At 35.9% G+C, this 21,394-nt stretch overlaps 3 protein-coding genes and 1 long non-coding RNA gene across 4 annotated transcripts; 1 reads left to right on the top strand and 3 right to left on the bottom strand.

The window, feature by feature from the left end:
• Nucleotides 1–1,402: 1,402 nt before the first annotated feature.
• LOC121268511 (RNA-binding protein 3) lies at nt 1,403–9,268 on the top strand. Its single transcript, XM_041172826.1, has 4 exons — nt 1,403–1,641; nt 8,425–8,493; nt 8,589–8,695; nt 8,803–9,268. Exons 1-4 carry the CDS (start codon nt 1,479–1,481, stop codon nt 8,938–8,940), a joined length of 477 nt encoding a protein of 158 aa, XP_041028760.1. The 5' UTR covers nt 1,403–1,478; the 3' UTR covers nt 8,941–9,268.
• Nucleotides 6,241–6,875, bottom strand: LOC121268512. Its single transcript, XR_005941179.1, has 2 exons — nt 6,706–6,875; nt 6,241–6,622 (listed from the first exon to the last, which is right to left on the bottom strand). It is a non-coding gene; the product is annotated as an uncharacterized LOC121268512 (long non-coding RNA).
• Nucleotides 9,269–12,407: 3,139 nt separating the features above from the next.
• On the bottom strand, nt 12,408–13,280 carry LOC121266917 (RING-H2 finger protein ATL74-like). Its single transcript, XM_041170766.1, has one exon. The coding sequence runs from the start codon at nt 13,111–13,113 to the stop codon at nt 12,616–12,618; it is 498 nt and encodes a 165-aa protein (XP_041026700.1). The 5' UTR covers nt 13,114–13,280; the 3' UTR covers nt 12,408–12,615.
• Nucleotides 13,281–14,683: 1,403 nt separating this feature from the next.
• Nucleotides 14,684–17,269, bottom strand: LOC121268526 (polygalacturonase QRT3). The gene is made up of 3 exons (XM_041172840.1): nt 16,894–17,269; nt 16,505–16,741; nt 14,684–15,859 (listed from the first exon to the last, which is right to left on the bottom strand). Exons 1-3 carry the CDS (start codon nt 17,128–17,130, stop codon nt 14,801–14,803), a joined length of 1,533 nt encoding a protein of 510 aa, XP_041028774.1. The 5' UTR covers nt 17,131–17,269; the 3' UTR covers nt 14,684–14,800.
• Nucleotides 17,270–21,394: the final 4,125 nt, after the last annotated feature.

The raw sequence follows: 21,394 nt of genomic DNA, 5'->3' as shown, positions 1-21,394 counted from the left end.
TCTTAACTACTTCACTCCCACGCCTCAAAATGAGACTATCTTCAAAGATCCAACTCTTAGTCTCTGAACTCACACTAGAGGAACCTAGAAGGTGGAATGAATTGCTTCTTCATACCCTTTTCAATCAAAACACTGTTAATGAGATCATCAAGATCCATTTAGCTCAGTTTGATTTCCACTCTAGGGAGAATAAAATAATCTGGATCAATGACACCTCAGAAAATTTCTCTGTGAAATCTACTCATGCTACCCTAGACATACCCACAGAGATCAATTAGTTGCATATCAATTCAAAAACCTAGAAGAATGTGTGGAAAATTAAGATCCATGATAGACTTAAGATGTTCACCTAGAAAATCTTGAACAATATCCTCCCAACAAGAGCCTTGCTAAAAAAAATCCATTCCCTTAACAAATTATCAATCTTGCTGCCCCATATGTGAATCTGAGGGAGAAACACTTGACCACTTATTTCTGAGTTGCCCCTTTTCTAGAATATTATGGAGACAAGTACCTTGATCTCTTGATATTTCCTTCTTTGCAGGTAGAGGTATTGTTAACTGGATTGATTGCTTCGTTAATTCCCCCCAAAACATTAGTATTCCAAATTTGGATAAACACAGCTTCCAATTGTTTGCCATCATTTCAATGGACAATATCTAGTTTCTTCGAAACAAAGTTGTTCATGAATCCTGTTGTCTTAAAATTGAGACTTTTGTGGCAGGAACCATCAAGAATTTCAAGGATCATTGTAATGCATGGGGCAATAAACATCTTTTTAACCTTGCGTATGAAAAAGCTATACCTGCAGGACATTATTTTTTAACATTTAATGTAGCAGTTTGGGAATCTGGCAGTACTACAGCTATAGTGTGCAAAACACCAGATGATTCGGTGCTTTTTATTAAAACCAGATTTATCAATTTCAAAAATACAACCAAGGAGAAGCAACAGCTCTGTTCATAGGAATTGAAGAAACTAGAGCATCCCAGATAAAGAAATTAGTTATCAGTGGTGATTAAGTTGTTATTAAATTGATTGAAAATCCTGAGAAAGCTACTGATTGGATTATCGAACCTATAGTTGGAGATACAAGCATACTCCTGCGATCTTTTGAGAGTTGGTGTATTAAAAAACTTCATCGAGATCATAATCGATATGTGCATAATATAGCGCAATGGGTGGCTTCAGAATGCCTATTTAGAAGCATACCCATTATTATTCTACCCCTGTCTTTTAGATTTTCATAGTGAAAAAGACCCACCTGTTATATATATGTAACTAAGGTAGCTTTGTCTACCAAGAATTCTTTTTGTTTAGTTTAATACAATATAACTATCTTGCCTTCGAAGAGAAAAAAAAAAAAAAAAAAGGAGAGAGCAGTGAAACGCACCGTTTCCGTGAGTTTAAGGCTACGTTCGAGAGAAGCTCGAGCGCTGAATCCCCTGAAAGATTCAGCTTGTTTCTGCTCAGACACCATGTGGGCGAGTGCGACGACGGTCTCTTTCCCATGGCCATGTTACGCAAACTCCGCACGTCCTACAAGCCGGACTTCTCTAACGAATTTCACTAACCGCAACTCTTTGAAGCTCAGAGCATCTCTTCTTGAATATCCCCTCGCAAGCAGAATCATGGTTAGAAGTAAAGTCATTTCTCTTCCCATTTTCTTTATGAAAATCTGGTTTTTTTTTATCATCTGGGTTATCTTCCCCAACTTAAAGAACTCTCTCTCTCTCTCTCTCTCTAGTTTGAGAAGTTACTATTAATCTAATTACTGTTTCGTTCGATTTCTTAGATTTTTGGTTTTGTAATTTTTATCTCTTTTTGGCTCGTCTTCTGTTAGAAACATAATTGATAAGTTTCCTGGATTTCTATCATTTGGGTTTTGTTCAATCAGTCCTCAAATGCATGAATTCTTGGGTTTTGTTAACGTTTGAGAATTTGTTTTTCTGTTAGTGGCTCTGCTCTTTGAATAAATATTTATGGATAAAGTGGTCGGTTTGGGTAAAAGAGAAGAGAAAAATTAGGGGAGCTAAAAGAGAGACCGATGGGAGCTGCCGGCATGAGATATTGGTCAGAATCATATTCTAGAAAATTCTGAACATCTCTGATCTACTTTTTTTTTTTAAAAATAATAATTTCAGAATAGGGGATCAGAAAGATTTTTTGCTAGAAATGTTACATTAAGAAGTAAAGCATGAATTCCAATTAGATCATAGACTCACTGTCATGGCCTGGATATGGTCGGAAAGAGGACTTTTCATGTTAAAACCAAATCTGTTATAAGGCGTTGACTTGTCATTATGTTAATAAATTTCCTTGGAAGTGCATTTGGAGAGCTAAGATGCCTAGTAAGGTTGCATTTTTCTGCTGGTTGGTGTCCCTTGGAAAGATTTTGACCATGGATGATTTGAGAAAGCGTGGACTAATCGTTGTGGATTGGTGCTTCATGCGTAAGAAAGTTGGTGAATCTATTGATCACTTATTTCTTCATTGCGAGGTGGCTAAGACTTTTTGGGAAGAGATTTTTGGTAGGATGGGTATTGCTTGGGTGCTGCCTAAGCAGGTGGTGGATCTCTTAGTTTGTTTTTTTTTATTGGCATTGGGTGTCCAAGAACAATGTCTTGACTAATCTCGGGGGTGCATAGCAATGTTTTGAATGCCGTACCGGATGCCGTACCGATCAAGGCACTGGAACGAAATATTTTGGTACCGGTACCGTTTCGGGATAGTCGATCTATATTTTTTTTGATAAGTAATCAAAGATATATTAATAAGATAGGGAAAGCCCAAGTACACAAGATGGTATACAAGAGGTAAGACCTATCTAGGGCGAAGTAGGAGAAACTAGAAAGTCATGAAAAGTCAGGCCATTAAAATCTAAAGCAATGGCCCATAGAAATAAAGTACGGAAAAAAAAACATTCTAAGTTCATCTGGAGACCGCTCTTTGTTTTCGAAAGTACGATCGTTACGCTCTTGCCATATACACCGCATAATACAGACTGAGATCATATTCCACACCGCCTTGATTTGTTGAGCTCCTCTCGGAAGTGTCCAGCTGGCCAATAGATCTACCACTGTTGCAGGCATAACTACTGCTAACTTTATCCGGCTAAATACTTCAACCCACAAGGCTCTAGTAGACTCACAGTGTAGCAAAAGGTGATCCACTGTCTCGCCAGCTCTCCAGTCTAGAATGACTAAACGACGCTTCCTCAGATTGTCGGTAGTCAGAATCTTCCCTAACGCTACTGTCCAAGTAAAGAAGATCGCTTTCGGAGGCGCCTTATTTCTCCAGATTCTCCTCCATGGGAACAGGGTGTTGGCAACTTGGGAAAGGGATTTATAAAAGGATCGAACTGAGAAAATGCCCTTGCCCATAGGCTTCCACCACAGCCTATCAACTTGCTGTCCATTCGGCTTCATAGAATAAAGTAAGCTGAAAAAACGCCTCAAAGGAGTCCACTTCCCAGTCTTGCGCCGCTTTACTAAATGTGACGTTCCACTGAACTTGGTCCCTTGTTAGAAGCATAAGGTCCTCTATTGAGGCTTCCTGGTTGCATGCCAATTGAAAAATAGCTGGAAATGTATCCTTTAGGGCCTCATTTCCACACCATATGTCCTTCCAAAACTTAATGCGAGAACCCCTCCCCAACACCAATTTAGAAAGGCTACTAAAATCCCCCCAACCCTTCCTAATGTGTTTCCAAACTCCCACACCTCTAGGCCCGTACACCTCTTCAGTGCACCATCCCCCCCCACATGCTTCCATATTTACAGTCAATCACCAGCTTCCATAAGGCTTCTGTCTCGTTATTATACCTCCATAACCACTTCCCAAGCAGGGCCCGATTGAAAATTCTCAGGTTTTTGATACCCAATCCACCAGACGAGATTGGTGTACACACCTTATCCCAGCTGACCAGGTGAAATTTGAATTCGTCCCCTAGTCCACCCCATAAGAAATCACGGTATAATTTATCAATCTGAGCCCCTACCTTGGCAGGCAACTGAAACAAAGATAGAAAGTATGTAGGTAGGTTAGAAAGGGTACTCTTGATAAGAGTCAAACAGCCACCTTTCGACAAGTACAATCTTTTCTATCCTGCCAATTTCCGTACTATCTTCTCTATGATTGAATCCCATATGGATGAGGCCCTTGCTGCAGCCCCCAACGACAATCCTAGATAGGTAATCGGAAGAGAGGCTACCTTGCACCCACGAATACTAGCTAGCTGCCTAGTATTACTCACGTTCCCCACTGGCACTAACTCTGACTTGTCAAAGTTCACTTTCAAGCCTGTCGCTGCTTCAAAGCATAGTAACAAAGCCTTCAAAGCCGTCAACTGGTTTTGATCCGCTTCACAGAAAAAGAGTGTATCATCTAAAATGTAAATGAGACAAAGTAATAATACCCCTACTGGGATCACCAATCGTAAATCCGGTTACAAACCCGTGCATAACTGCCGCCGATGTCATCCTACTTAAGGCTTCCATAATAATAACAAAGAGAAGTGGGGACAAAGGATCTCCTTGCCTTAGACCTCGAGAGCTACGGAAAAAGCCGATATGACAACCATTAATCAATACTGAGTATCTGGATGTGGATATGCACCAACTAATCCAATTACGCCACCTAGGCCCGAAGCCACACCTCCCCAACAAATACAGGAGGAAGTCCCAATTGACATGGTCATATGCCTTTTCCATATCTAACTTACAAATAATACCTGTGGAGCCAGTCTTTAATCTACTATCCAGACCCTCATTCGCTATAAGGACTGAATCCAAAATTTGCCGCCCCTTAACAAATGCATTTTGTGGATTCGAAATAATCTTGCTCAAAACCGCCCCCAGTCTGTTAGCAAGGACCTTGGATATAATTTTATACACCCCATTCACAAGGCTAATGGGTCGAAAATCTTTTACCTCCACCGCTCCCGTCTTTTTTGGAATCAACGCTATAAAAGTAGCATTAAGGCTTTTCTCAAACTTTCCAACCAAGTATACTTCCTGAAACACATTCATAATGTCCCCTTTCACCACCTCCCAGCAAGATTGGAAGAAACCCATCGAGAAACCATCTGGACCAGGAGCTTTATCTTTGCTCATACGTTTGACTATATCATACACTTCCCTCTCCTCAAAAGGCCTCTCCAACCAAGAGGCTTCCTAAGACGTAATAGTGTCAAAAACAAGACCGTCCAGTTTGGCCTCCATCCCACACGCTTTGTTAACAGTTGATCATAGAAGTCCACCACATGGTCACGAATCGCAGGGGCCTCCTTACATTCCATACCATTAATGTTTAGCATATCAATGGTATTCGTTCTTCTATGAGAGTTAGCAATCGGGATAGTCGATATATGAATAAATTATATATATATAAATATATATAAATTATATTCCAAAATAATAGTCTATATATGAATAAATTATATATAAATACATATATATATAAATTATAAATAGCCTAGTCTAAATTGGGAGTAAAAAAATAAGCTTGTAGTTTGAAAAAATGAAAAAAAATAAAAAAATTGAAGGCCGAAATATCGGTTGGTACAGGCTGAAATTGAAGCTGGTACGACCGGTACCTGCTGATACGGCCGGTATTTGGGCCGGTACGAAACGTATATGGTACCTGTACCGGCCCAGCAGCCGGTACCGAAAATATTAGCCGTACCGGCCGGTACGGTACAAAATTGAAAACAGTGGTGCATAGGCCCTTAGCAAGGAGTTTTCCGCAAGTTCACCTCGGGTAATTCAAAAAGAAAATCCCCCAGTCCGATGGCCTCTAGAGATTGTTTGCACCTAGTGGGATTCAAACCTTGGACATTGGAGGGAGCATACCACAAAGACTAAGGCCTTTATCACTTGAGCCGACCCAAATCTCTTAGCTTGTTGGCAAGGTTTTAAGGGGAATCATCACATTGTTGCTATTTGGAGGATGATCACTTTAAGTTTGATGTGGTGCTTATGGTTGGAAAGAAATGGGCGGTGGTTTGAAGATAGAGAACGTTTGATAGGAAAACTTGGAGAGTTTTTCTTTAGCACTTTGTGTATTTGGGAGAGGGCTCTTGTTTTGAATAGAGACAATCTTCATGATTTGCTCTTAGCCTATTCTAGTTCTTAGCTTGTATTTAGGTGTCTTCTCTTGTATACTTCTTGTGTACTTGGGCTATGCCTATTGACTTGTCAATAAAATTTTGTTATTGCTTATAAATATTGCTTATAAAAAAAAAAAAAAAAAAAAACCAAATCTGTCCCTCTGTATCATTTTAGTTTCAAAATCTAGGGTCTAATGGTGTCCAATCTCAGGAATTCCAATATTTGACATGCATGTGTGTTGGCACACACAATATTTGACCATTTGAATGGATCACAAAAATTCTTGGGGTGCATATGTTCTTGGCAAGGAGTTTTCCGCAAATGCACATTTACTAATTCAAAGGGAAATTCCCTTAGTCCGATGGCTCCTAAGAATTGTTTGCACCCAAATATTTATACCTTAGACCTAGAGGGAGCATACCACCAAGACCAAGGCTCTTACCACTTGAGCCAACCCCTAGGAGTTACCCTGGTAGTTTATAGATCACAAGTTCAAAGATCTAGCTGTCAACCTTGTATTTTGCCTCTTCTGAAAAAAAAAAAAAAAAAAAAAAAAAAAAAAAAAAAAAAAAAAAAAAAAAAAAAAAAAAAAAACCTTGTATTTTGCCTCTCCTCTTGTAACAGCCATCTTCTGATGTAAAACTGAGGTTTGGTACACTAAAAGTTCTTCATTCTTTGAGCTATTATAATGGTTTTGCCGCAATATTTTAGTATGCAGTATATAGTTTAAGTTTAAAAAATTGTTGTAAGTGGGATCCTAGTTAACCAAATGAACACCATTTGAGATAAAAGAGGAAAAAAGATAAAATAAAATAAACCAAATGGATTATGAATAGCAATAGTTTTGTTATACACAAACTCACATAGTCGATTGCATAGAGCTAATTTATTTTGAAAGAGAAAGACATATATTTTTTATTAGGCATGAATATGCTGGTTGCTGTTCAGGGTTTATGCCTATATGGAAGATGATCAAATATCCTCCTAGGCATATTTTTCAACAGGATTCTGAAGGCTTGAGTCAATAAATGGTGGAAAACTGCTAATTAATGATCTCTTTCCTATGTAAGTTTAAGAGAGAGTGATTGAGGAAAGATTACTAGAAAACCAAAGTATTTTTTGCTGAAGTTTTTGATAGACTGGAATTATTATTCAACTTGCTTTTGGTCATATAACATATGTACTAGCATTTTGCATATGTAAAGAGTATTCATCACATATGAATCTCTGTGTGATACCCCATACTGACTGATATGGGATCCCACATTGTTTGAGAGGAAGAAGTTCTTGCTCTTTATAATGATTTCAATGGGGCTCCAATTGTACCATTGACTAGTCCTTTTAGAGCATGGCCTAGATGTGGCTTGGGCCTTTCTTTGGGGCATTACACAAACACACACACACACACACACACTCTCTCTCTCTCTCTCTCTCTCAGGATTTACCAGTTTGCCCTTTTTTACAGCTGGGTTTAAATGCTAGGTTTTGTTTTCTTGTCAAAGGATTTCAGCAATAATTTTCCTTTTTTCTATTACTTCTAAAAAAATCCTTTTCCATTACGTAGGTTGGACAAGTTTGCCTTTTTTTCTTCTTTTTTCTCAGTTTTGTCATGGATTTTTTTTCTTTGTTGTTTCCTGTGAAATTTAAAATCCTTTTGCTCTCCCATTCTTAGTAATTTCAACTCAATTTGGTAAAAATCCATACATTCCATACTCTACGAAGACAAATGAGTGGGACAAGTAAAGAAAAAAAATTGAGGTCTCATATGTTTCTCATTGGTTTTGGGAGAAGTTCTGATTTGCAATAGCAACGAGATCATCGAGCGAGACAACATGATTATAACAACCGCATGATATAGTGAGACAACATGATCATTGCAGCCATGTCATTTAGTGATACACCATGATCATGTTCACATTCATCTGGCTTGCTCATCTTTCCTCTTTAAATAAAAAATTGTAAAGATGTCAATATCTGTCACTTCATGCTCAGTCGCGGCATTGTGCTAAAATTAATTGTACAGTATTAATGGAGATGGACAGGACCAAATAGGCCAAAATCACAACTTTAGGATTGACATGCTCATTGCTCAGTGAACTTTCAGGGACCAAATGGTCAACAAAACTTAAGTTGGAGCGACCAATATATAATTCATCCTTCCTTTGATTACAAAGATGTATACTTTATGTGATATGTGAATTAATCCCTTACGGTGCTTTTACTACTGTTGGAGGTTTTTGTCAGACTCGTCTTGAACCCTTTGTTCGTGTGACTACCTTCTCACATGTTCTAATTGTAATATATTACAATGCAGATTTGCCATATTCAGCGGACGAAAGGAGTTTGCAAAAGGAGTTTTCTAATTTCGGTCAGATAGCTGAAGGTAAATCATCCTAGGAATTCAGTATATAAAATATATCTTTTATATTTTCTGCCCTTATTTGTTCCATTATGATACTGTATTTATCATTTCTACAGTGAAGCTGGTTAAGAATGAAGCCACGAACAGGTCAAAAGGGTATGCATTTATTCAGTATACTTGCCAGGAAGATGCCATGCTAGCCCTAGAAAATATGGATGACAAGGTTCTACTTTGCCTCCTCTTGTTTTCAGGATATATTGATCTCAAACTGATAGACATGAAATGAGACGTGTTCTATCACTCAAGAGACTCATGTTATCTTTTTATCAGAACTTTGATGGCAGGGTCATTTATGTGGAGCTGGCAAAGCCTGTGGGTGGCACCTTTGGACGATCCCCAATAACCTCTGGACCACCAAAGGTGCGGCGGTTGCAGGAACAAAATGAGGTGCCAGATTGCTGGTATTAATCAATTTGCTTTAGAATAAATCAAGGATATAGCGGAGGCGACGAAATAGAATGGACTTGTAGCATTAACACTCTCGAGTAGATTTATCCAATATGATCAAACACTAGGCATATTATAATTTACACCATTAATGGTTTTCATTTCCTTGAATGGCTAAATGTTTTGGGCTATAAATGTCTCAATTCAGGCAACATTCAATTTTATTCTTCAGAAGAAACACTGTCAATCCTTTTGCTTTATATTTGTGTTGAGCTCATTTTGTGCTGAGAATTGCAGCACTTGGAAATTTGCTTATTCTGGGTTATAAATGTTTCAGCACATTGTGTTTTTTCTGTGCTTCAATATGTAGGGCTTTTGATACGGCTTATCCATCCCAGCCACTTGTGTAAATCAAGCAGAAGAGAATAGGTTGGAATATTCAAGAGAATAGGTTGGAATATTCTATCAATCAGCGTTGGATTGTTTTGTTTGCTAATGAGCATGTAGTTGGTCCAAAGTGGTTGATGCACCTTCTAATTTACTTAGAAAAGAAAAAGCAACAAAAAAACAAAGACCTACTTTGCTTTGTCCTGTGTTCTCCATTATCTAATGAATATCTATGGACTATCAAGTGTTGGATTGTCTTTTCCCCCAACTTTGGACTTTTAAATCAGTATTTTTAGTTTTTATAATAGCCAATTATATTTCAAATCTTCCTAAATATATGATTGCTATACTGGTGGTAACGCCAAAATGGCCCTTGTGAATTGAATTCCGAGAACACTTTTAAGGGCATGTTTGGATGGTTAGAATATTTCAAAATTGTGTGAATACTATTGAAATTATGATTTGAGTGGAGCTAGATGTTTTATTGGATTTTGAAAATAGAGAAAGAAAAAACTTTTAGAAACAAAATTACTATAAATTTTAAGAAGTTTAAAAATTATCATATTTGCCAAACATGTTATCTTTTTATATTGGCTTAATTGCGTGGAAGTCTTTCACCTTGTTAATGCGTGATGCGTCGAAAAGCAGGCTTGGAAATAGTTGACATGACAGTTCTAGAACTTTTAATGAGGTTATATGCTTGCTTGCCAAGTACAAGCCGGTTGTCGAAGGCACGAGACTGAGCAATGTTACGCATGGTTATCAAATGGAAACTGTATGCGTAAGTTTAAAATCAATTTTATCTTTAAAATTTTTTAAAATTATAATAATGATATTTTTTCTATTTAATGAAAGATTTGAACATGTAATCTCTAAATAGAACTAGAAATAGAATTTCTTAACTTGCAATGATCAAGGATGTGTTTTTAAGCGGCACGACACTGGCATATTTAGCAGCAGCAAATACAAAGTGTTTTTGGGAATTAACCACGAAACTTGCACAGTATTCATGAAATGATCTTCAGAGAGTGAATCAGTAATTTCCAATACCTTTTTCAATGGTTGTTAGAGTGAAAGAGTTCCACAGTGAGCGTGACATTGGAGTCTCCGGTTTCTTAATTTTCATGCCACCATCTAACTGTTATAAATGATTTTAGAAAAAATAGTGAAAAACGAAAGTATTTTTATAATGATATACACACAATATATTGTATAACACATTGCATAACAATATTATAAAATAAAAGTATTTTTATAAAATAATATTACTTTTATATGATGTTTTATAAAAATACCTCTCATTTAAAATATAATTATATAAAGGATTGTAAAAAATATTGAATATAAATTTTTTTTCTTTTCGAAATGAGCAATTGAGCCATTGTTTCTAGTGTGAAACCATCTCAAGGAACCTGGTCTGAGCAGTCTTACGCAAAACCGTACACTTCAAGCAACGTTTCCACTTGTTGTAATTGTTAATGATTGCCAACGAACATCGATCCCACCTCCAATTAAATTTTCTAGAATCTTGATGTGCGTACTCAGCTGGAAAAGCATAATGCTTATTAGAACATAAAATAAACACAATGGATTAGCTAAAATCACTTTCAAAATGATTTCTAAATTTGAAAGACATCAAATATATTTTATATCAATTATTTTTCTCTCCTCTTTAAATGAAAATTGAAAAAATATAATTAGAATATGATTACTAATTAATATATAATATTATGAATAGTAAAATATGAAAAAATAAAATAAATTCATAATTAAAAATTTAAAAATATTTTTAAAATTATTAATTACTCATTACTATATAATGAATAAATAAATAATTCAATGTGGAGATTTGATGTAAATATCCAAAGTCAAATTCATCTTATATTATTTTATTGTCATATAATGAAAAAATAGCTATTCCAATGTGGAGATTTACATGAATGAAATAGTCAAAAGTTAAATTCATCTTATATTCATAAAAAATGTACTTTAACTTTAACCAATCAATGCTCTAAGGAAACAAGCTGTGAACCAGAATATTTCACAATGCTTACGAGGGAACATGTAGGGCATGATCATGGCTGATCTATATATCCACCGTATCCACTTTCCTCTCACATCCTCATGAAGTGGATGCAGCTAGCAATATTGTCTTTAAGCATGCCAATAAAAAAGTTCATTAAGCACAATATCCTGTGGTCATCCTTTTAGGCGCCCGTGCAAGTAGTACGCGGGGTTTGTTGATCAGCTTCCACCACAGCATATTTTGCAACAAAACTTTGGACCCATGATCAGATCACAACTATATATTAATTTTTTTTTAGCCAACTTTTGAAATTGATATCTTTTTGCTTTAAGCAAACAGGAATTAACCCAAAAAAGCTCTATATGTACATGACCATATGATCGAAAATTATGCTGCATGGCTGATCATGATTACTGTTCTTTTTTATAAATATTACTTCAACTACAAAACATATATATAGGTGTTATCATGATGATGATCATCATCGAAAGGTATTACATGCATGGTTAATCCCCATAGACATCATGACCATTATCGAAAGGGAATCCACAACATTATAATAAGTTCATATAAACGCAAGTATGCCGGCCTGATCATTTGTTCTTTTAGTATATATTGTTATTATAGTTTCTATAAATAATCACAAGGCTGCTCACTTCTTATTGTTAATTGATTGGTTCAAGAATAATTTGCTGCCTCCTTGATGCAATTTCAATATTTGGGTTGACATTCTTCAATATTTCAAATGTGCTTTACACTTTGATACTGTCCATGTATACAGAGAAGGCAATGCCTTAGCAGATACCCTTCCTTCCTTTATGGTGCATTAATGGAAAACACAATAAATTTTTCCTCTCTCTATGAATTACTTAAACACATGATTGATATTTTTCTTTAGATCGTAACAGATATTATCCCAGTACGTTGCGTCATTAACTTTCTTTTATCTGATCATTATCCTGATTGTAACTAGATTTTGTAAGAATTACAGTTTTTTATAAGCTGGTTTTGGAATTTCTGTAATCCTCTTACTCCGATCCTCTTTGTATAAGGTATTCCTCTTAAAATAAATAAATAAATAATCACAAGGCCGACTCTGATAATTTCATGTAATAGCATAAAATTAGAAACATCACACTAGCTAATACACAAAGGCCGCTGAGACGATCTCCCTAGCTAACAACTCTATGGCAGAAAGAATGATATACGTATCTAACTATTTCTATATCTATATATACATACATACATACATATATATATATATATTATATTATATATATTCACTAGGCGGTGACAATCTGTAGATGGGGCATGCAGTCGCTGGATTTAAGGCGATGGCGGCAAGTAGGGCAAGAAGATTGAGAGAGGAGCCACTTATCAATGCATGCGACGTGAAACCGGTGGCTGCACTTTGGCAGCACCCTTATCTTCTCCCCGTCCGTGAAATCCACTAGGCAGATTGCACAAACCGAAGCCGAAGATGGAGACCCTGAATTGGTGTAAGTCGAAGTTGGCAAAGCCACCATTTCTTTCTTCTTCAGCCCCGAGTTCAGTCTCCGAGAGGCTATCCACTGGACTGGCTCGGTCAAGGCACGATTTGCGCATTGAAACACGCATTGTAGCGTGGTGTTGAGGCCAAGAGCGCAAACAAAGGCACACAAAATGGCTGCAACAATGACCATAATGTTGAAATTCATGCCCTGTTCATGAGGGTGTATATCATGATCATCACAGCTCGTACTCATGGTGGGACTAAGGGTGGGGGGTTGAGTTCCAGCCATGGATCAGAGAGAGACAAGTGGGAGAATTGGAGATGAAGAAATGGAGAAGGCGGAGAGAAAGCACACATTTGAGGATGATAAGAGTAGTGAGTGCTGAATGGGGAGTGGCGGTTAATATGTAATGGTGGAAGGAATGGAATAATTGGGATGATCATGCTTACTGGATAATCCACTCACTGTCTTTCCCTTGCCTTTGATTACATATATATGCGCTTCAAAGGAAGAAAAAAGTGTACGTCTCGCTCGTTGGATATAGCTCTCGAGATCAGATTTTATGAATTCCTATTGGGTGGTGGTTCTTGATCATCGAGTTGCGGCCGACATGATGTTTTATTTTGGTGGAGAATTAAAGATGGGAGGGAGACTACTGAGGCGTGGGGTTCAGTCACTCTCCTCGCAGAAACTTCTCTTTAATACATACTAGGATATTTGGAGTATCAATCACTTACTATTTACTTTTACACTTTATATTTATAATTCTTTTTTTTTATATAAGAAATGGCCGGACATATTTTTCATAAAACGTGGAATGTAAAATGTGAAGTATGGATAATAAATAGTAGCTAATACATAGAATCTTTCTATTAGATGATGGTCAGTGTCTCTAGTTCTTCCCATACATGTAATAATGCTTTTGGTCTTTGGTGCATAAAAATTGAAGGTACAAAACTTGGCCCATGATTAAACACTCAGCATTCGAAAGGCCCATTAATGGAGCTCTTTCGTTACCACTATTCTCCCGTTCAGTCTAAAGGAGTTTGGGCCTTAATAATTTAATCTCTCTCTTTCTTTCTTTTTGTTTTTTTTTTTTTTTTTGGTTGAAGATCTTTTATGAATAATGCTACATACAGTCATGAAATGTACATGTGTCGTGCAGTCACTTTAAAAAAGAATAGAGTTCATTATTAAAAAATTAATTTTTTTTTATGTGGATCCCGTATATATTTATTTTTTTAAAAATAATTACGCGATGTTTGCACACTTACGACTGTAACTATCATTTCTTGTCTTTTATGGAAACTATAATTTAACAAAAATTCACTTAGAAATACTTTGCCAATACCTGATGACCATATTCTTTGCTATTTTCCTAAATTGGTTTTTCAATTAAGTTGGCTCACCAACTCTTAACCGAATGGCTGGGATGACTAATACCCAACCACACCCCCAATATTAATATGACAAGGTATTAGTTAAAAGGTTGAATTTCAACCCTTGGACCTTTGGCTACTTCTTCTCCATGCTTATTCCATCCTGACACTTGTTTACATCTAACTATAATATTATCAACTAATTCAGGTTTGTCAACTTAAAGAAAGTTTTTTTGAAATTAATCAACTTATGACATATACCTAGACCTTCTAGATCTGGACTAAAACATGTTGAATTTAGTTGTCTGCTCATGAGTTGCTGCAGCTTTGAACACCATGAATTTCATAGGAACTGAAACTCCTACGTTTTGCGTTCAGCTTCAAGACAAATGATTCTACTTGGTTTTACCTGATATCTGAAGCCAAACCCGAATTAGCGAGCTTGGTTCATTAAAACAGTTCATGAAGAATATATCTTGTACTTTAATTTCATATATATATACTAACATTCCACCATGACTACACGTTCTGTTGTAATTTTGAGATTTTTGTATACGAAATTGCTCATAACTAGGAAGTACTTCTTGAACCCAGACTCAGGTCAGCATCCCTTGGTCTGCTGTGACATATACACTGGCAGGAACATCCAAATCTGTCTGAATCTCAACTCGGTTATCAGAAATATTCCTTAAGGCATGGTTGGGGAACTGGCTGCCAGTAGCACTCAACGAATATTGCACATTCCTAATAAGGTTAGGAAACAGAAGAACATGATTAAAGTCGACAACCCACGAGTTTCCTTTCCCATTCACAGACCCCCTTGCAACTGTGGACTTTATGTTCATCCCTCTCACATTGTTCCTATCAACCACAACTTGTTCGATATCTTTGAAAGGTCCATTGGTTTGATCCAACTGAACAATTTCAACTCCTTTATCGAACCCACAAAACATGTTATCAACAATATTGACCGCATGTGCAACCCCATTTATTGATTTTAGGACAATGTATGCATCTCCAAGGAAAAAGGTATTAGAGATGTGTAGCTGTACAGGGTCTTCAGCAACTATACCAGTGTAGTCCAAGTAGGAATTCACGATTCGAGTTTGTGTCAAACCGGGCAGTTTCAGATAAATCCCAGTGCCACCAAAACCAGTGGCCTTATTGTAGCAGTGCACCCCAGAAAGTATGTTAGCTTGACCGGAAACCATTATTCCTATTGCAGCTGAAAAAATGACCACATCCGTGACAGCATTATCGTTGCCCATTAGGCTTATTGCAGTTCCTGAAAAGTTCCTTTCACCATGATCACCGCCAGCAGTGATGTGTTGGCCAAGGAAGGAGTTCCGGATGTAGGTTTCATGGCCACCTCGCACCAAAATCCCATTGGTTGTGAAATGGGTAATGTAACAGTTGTCTATGCTTGTCCTGAGTGAGTTTATGACAGCAGCGCCTCCACCCCTGTAGTTTGAATCCAACATGAGGTCTCTGAGGGTTATGTATTCATAACTGTAAGGTGATGATGAAGACAATTGCTGAGAATCTTTGGATCTTTCTCTCTTTTCTTCCATATTGCTGGTCGATGAAGCCGATAAGTCAATCAAATACCCATCAGTTGGAAAATCATCCGAGGCACGCAGTGTTCCTCCATGTATCTGTTTCATCAAAATACGCCAAGTTTACGAATTACACATCTGAAAAGTTTATAGCAAAATTGACTTTAAATCATGCTATCCATATAAATTAGAGCTAAGGATTCCTAGCTAGGTGTCCTAAAAAGTGCAATCACTTTTCAGGATTTCTCTTCATGGCACCATAAAACTGTTGATCTAATGCAGATACCATTAGCTTTATCATTATAAAAGAAAAGTCTTTTACTTTTCAGAAAAACCATGGATCAATATTCTCCTTTAGATTAAAGGAAAGCATTTCCGAAAGGCTGCCGAAAGGAGAATTTGCTTGCTCACGGCATATATATATCTTTGATTAGAACCTAAAGAAGACATTCATTTCCCAAAAGTCAAGTATTCTGAGTCATGTTAGACCAACTGTTTTAGATATTAACAATTTTCTAACACACCTGTGACCACAAGAACATGAAGACCTCTATACCAGCAAGTTACTTGGTCTAGCCACAGTGGCCTATGATATCGTGCCATGTGGAGTCGGCCACCTTTGTACGTACTGTTAGGTGTTATAGGTGAATAATTATGTTTCAAATGAGAAAAGTAGAAAACTATGCTTTAATGCTTAAAGACAGATGAAGTAATTAACCCAGTCATGTATCTTTGTGAGAATACCTTGAGGTTCCCCACACCGGAGGCCGGCAATCGGAGTGGTCGGCTAATCAGGTAATTCCCGCCTTCAAGATTAATCTGAGCTCCCCCAAGGTTTTGTATTCCCTCTATCAATGACCCTGCACTTGGACCTTGGACTGCATCTGATATTGCTCTGAGGAGTGCTTCTGTGCTGTCTTCTCTTCCTGTTGGGTCTGCACCGTATGACGTCACATGATACACACGTGGACTTGTTGCAGCCTACATGCATCAACCATCATCATAATCATCAGTAACATGTATGAAGAGTTTATTGGCCAAGACTATGAAATAGTTGGCCAAGAACAAACTACAGGAACCAACAAATTACCAAAATTTTCTTAAGAGGTTAATAGAACAAGAAGTATTGGTACCGGTGGTTGCTGAGCGTAGCTAGGAGAAGGCGAGATTGATGGTGGTGCAAGAGAAACTGAATCATGCCGGACGAAGGAGGATCTCAAGGCTTGCATTTTGCGAATTTGGTCATGATAGTGATCACCGGAAAACCGGCCCACCGGAGAATGCTCTCCATTAACATGAATTACAATGAAACTAGCCAACCCCATTAGCATGGAGAATATCAGAGCTTTCCCTGCCACGGTTGCTTCCATGATCTCTCTCCCCTACGTTAAAGACATGTTGGCGTGAGAGCATCCCATATATATGTGACTTGAGAGGCAGAGAAAGGGGGAGACTTGGGGGACATGGCAAGAGAAGGGACTATCTAAGATGTGATAGGAAATTTATTCATATTATAAGATCACACACATAACACCGGCGCTGTTCATTTTCATGTACCAATATTTTTAAAAGAGATTGTCGCTCATCATTTTTATACAGTACACATTATACTTATTTTTATTTTTTTTCTTTCTAAACAAATGGATTTTTTCTACTTTTCATTTAGAAAAATTTTATTCATCATTCACACACACTACACACCATATTTTTTTTTTAATCTTATAAAATATGTGATATATAAATGATGAGTAGAAAAATTTCATAAGTTTAAGAAGAATAAAACAAAAAAAAAATTAAAAAAAAAAAAGAAAAAAGTGCAGTATGTGATGTGTGGGCCGGGGATGATGAGTAATAAAGTTCTTTCATCTATACACCACATATTTGATAAGAAAAAAAAAATTATGTATAGTATGTGGCGATGATGATGAATAGAATTTTTCTTTTTAACATAATACTAAGTATAAGTTTTGGACCTAAAAATTTGCCACAAATCGTTTGAAAAAAAATGAATCTTCTTAATAAAGATTCATTTACAAAAAAGTGAATCCTACTAAAATAATAAATAATTTTTTTTTCTGATAAAGTACTGCATGTTTATCTTTGCACGTTCGGGATTTATACAAATTAATATTTTATTGATTGTCTTAATAATATTGAGAGGTGGGAAATGGGAATTGGCTCAAGCTTTTGAATCTTTGTTTTCTCTTGACAGAAAAGCGACCAGTTACCAACTTCTTACTTTAGGGACCCTAACAGGTTTGACGTTGTGCAAAAGGCCAGTACTTCTACAGAGGAAGGCAAACGATCATATAATTCAGGAATATATAACGTATAAGGGCTCCAACTCCAAGTACCTTAATCATGTAGGCCACCCAAATCATGAGTTTAGGAGGTTAGTTGCTAGGCCGATGATGATGATCTGTTAAGTGGTTATATGTCTTATAAATTAAGCATTCTTAATAAAAAATAATAATAATAATAATATTACTTATCATTTTTATTTTTATTATTTTTTAGTTCTTTTTTGATGCAGTATTAGATTATTAGAAATTATTTATTATATTTTCTTTTTAAGTCTATTATCTAATATTATATCATAAAAATAGATTTTTTTATTAAAAAAAATATATATTCGAGCTGACCAATTGTAGTCTTGTGAGTAAATCATGACACACAGAATTAGCTAGCTAGGGATATTGTAGCACTGAGCAAAATCATGACACTTTTTCCTATTTCCTTTTTTTATTTTTTATTTTTATTTTTAAATTTATAACTGCAATAAAAGGAAGCAAAGAGGTTAATCAAATCATGGTACATAATTTGAGAAGGTTGAAATGTGAGAGGATAAAAAATGCCAAAGTCCGTATCTCCTACTATCTATTATATATGTAAGTGTTATAATTATAAAGAGATTTTATAAAAATAAATTTATAAATTAATATAATTTTATAGAATATAATAAATCTACTTTTTAATAAAAATAAATTTCAAATTAATTTATAAATTTCTAAGCGGTTAAATAATTTCTTTATTTAATTACATGGTTGAATTTTCACACTAGTCTGCAGTGAATGATCAGTGGTTTAGCTTTCACTTTCAAGATTTTTTAGTGCAGTACGTGATCATCATCTAGGACAGTAGGAAGTACTGAAAGTGATTGAGGTGGTTTGGTAGTAACGACGACTGGACATGTTTGGTTCAGATCAGGTCGACATGTGATGCTGATCAGGTCGACTGGACAGCAGGCGCTCCGCAGGCAAAACATGCACGGCCATTTTTCAACTGAACGGCAAGCCATTGCCCACTTCGTTGTTGGTTCAACCAAAACCTACTTAATCCATGTGATTTACATGAACATCATCGAAATCATGCATGTACGGAGAAAATTAGGTATTCGCGTGGCTCAAAGGTGACTTCTATTAGATGATAGTGAGCCGTCATATTTGGAATAATTAGTACTGGTACTGAAATGCCATGACAAGAAAGATTAATGCAAGAACTGCGATGATACATCCATGCGCAATGCATGCAGAGACTGCTTTCAGCCCATCTCGAACATTCTTATGCGTAAGGCAGCATTTTATGGGGTATCAAACTCAGGCATAATTTAAGATTTCAATTGCAAAAGCTCTTTTGGCGCCACATCATGTTCACTAATTCGTTGGTAAAATCAAAACTTTCTACAAAATTTATTATGAAAAATACTTTAATTACAAAGTAATTTACATTAAAGTAAACCGATAGATAAATTGATATGATTAATTTGATGCGGTATGTCAGATTATAAAATTATTTTTATTATAAAGTAGATATAACATGAAATCACATGAAGTCACGTCAATTTGTAGTTGAGTTTACTTTTGTATAATCTGTTTATGTTTATAACACTTCTCATTTATTATTGCTGAGGTAAATTTTTTGGTGGGTTGTTGCTGGCCGGGTTATTGATCATCATGGTCCTGATGAAAATTCATAGGTTCTGATAGTCAAGTCAGAAACACACAAGAAGTAATAGTAATAGCCAAATGGTTATTATTAATATTGGGTATGATCACCAACTGTCACCATTCATTTTTCACCATACTGAATAAGGGAAATGATGCTCTTATTTCCCAGCTAGCAGACAAAAGCAAGCATGCATGCAGGTGTGTGTGATAATCAGAGCCACGACCAGATCACAACATGACTAAAGGCTCATGATATATGTTTTATCTTAGGTCTTACGTAAGGTATTAGTGTGGAGTACTACTCATTGACGACAATGAGAAGAGAATGATAAAGAATTAATTGATCGTGACTTGCCTTTATTGTCCATTTATGCTGTTGGGGTAGATTGCTTGAATTTGCTACATATTAATTGGAGATGGATAAAGAGAGAGGAAACAAAAGCTTCTTTGCTTGTTGGCAGCAACTACAGACTAATCGTGGCTGGCCTTCCTTTAAAGATCTGTGCATATTTTATTTTATTTTTTTACTAAAAGGAGGGCGGCATCTCCGGCACTTTATTAATATAGAGTATCTATTATAATAAGCATATAATATACTTGAAGAATCCATTCAATGCATAAGCTGGCCCAATTTGATTGCCTGCCAGCCTGTTTGAAAATATTATTTTTCAAAATATTAAAATTCAAATAAATTTATAAAAAATTTAATAGCTAGTTGTCTATATAATTTTCCTTATTGAAACCCACCTTTTTCTTTATGTGTAAATGCACTTGAATACCACTTCAATAAATCTTTGTGGACATTTATTAAGTTTCAAATTAGGTGGGTGAATCGTGAAGGAATTGCATTAGTACTCTAGGCTTGAGTCATGTTGGATGTAGTTATATGATGTGTAAATCGCGCACACTCCATCTGAAAAAGAGTGGAGTTTATTATTACAAATTATATTTTTTATATGTATTTCATATTTATCCACTTTTTAAAAATGAATGTGCGAGACTTGCACAACTTAAAACTATAAATATCATTTCTCTTACAGGCTTCCATATTGATTGTATTAGTCATTAAAGTTCACATAACATATAGAAGTGTTACAACTATATCAAGCCACGTCAATTTGTGTGTTTTTGAATATGAAATCTTTTTACTAGACTTTTTTTTATATATAAAATATGAATGTTTTAATGTCAGCTCATACATTAAAAGATTTTATCCATATTTTTACCAAACAATTTCTTGGAACCAAATGGGAAAGATGATAGAGGACGTTGAGCGACCTTTCCACCAATATTTTAACAAAAATGCCTTTGAATTTTATATTCTGTCAGCAATCTAAACAAATTATTGTATCACAAAACAGCTCTGTTAGCTATCCATACAAAATTAATCAAATCGAACTATCTTATGGATGACAATAATATAGTAAGATAGTTTTTTTAAAATTAGTATCACTATCCAACAATAACCTAAGGAGAAGAAAATACAACCACAAAAATATTGTAATGGTCAATATATTAGTATTTTTTTTTAAAAAAATGTAAGTAGAATTTATTCTAAAATTGTAAATATAATTTTTCATATCATTTTTCTGTTAAAGTTTTTGTAATTTAATAAGATAAGGTTGAAGTACTCCTCGGGGATTGGTTTGAGATGTGCACAAATTGTATGATATGTGATGTGCTATTT

Source organism: Juglans microcarpa x Juglans regia, chromosome 5S (genome assembly GCF_004785595.1).
Source record: "Juglans microcarpa x Juglans regia isolate MS1-56 chromosome 5S, Jm3101_v1.0, whole genome shotgun sequence".
Lineage (NCBI taxonomy): Eukaryota > Viridiplantae > Streptophyta > Magnoliopsida > Fagales > Juglandaceae > Juglans > Juglans microcarpa x Juglans regia.
Note: the sequence above shows the minus strand (reverse complement) of the source record. Positions and strands in the feature narration are given on the sequence as shown.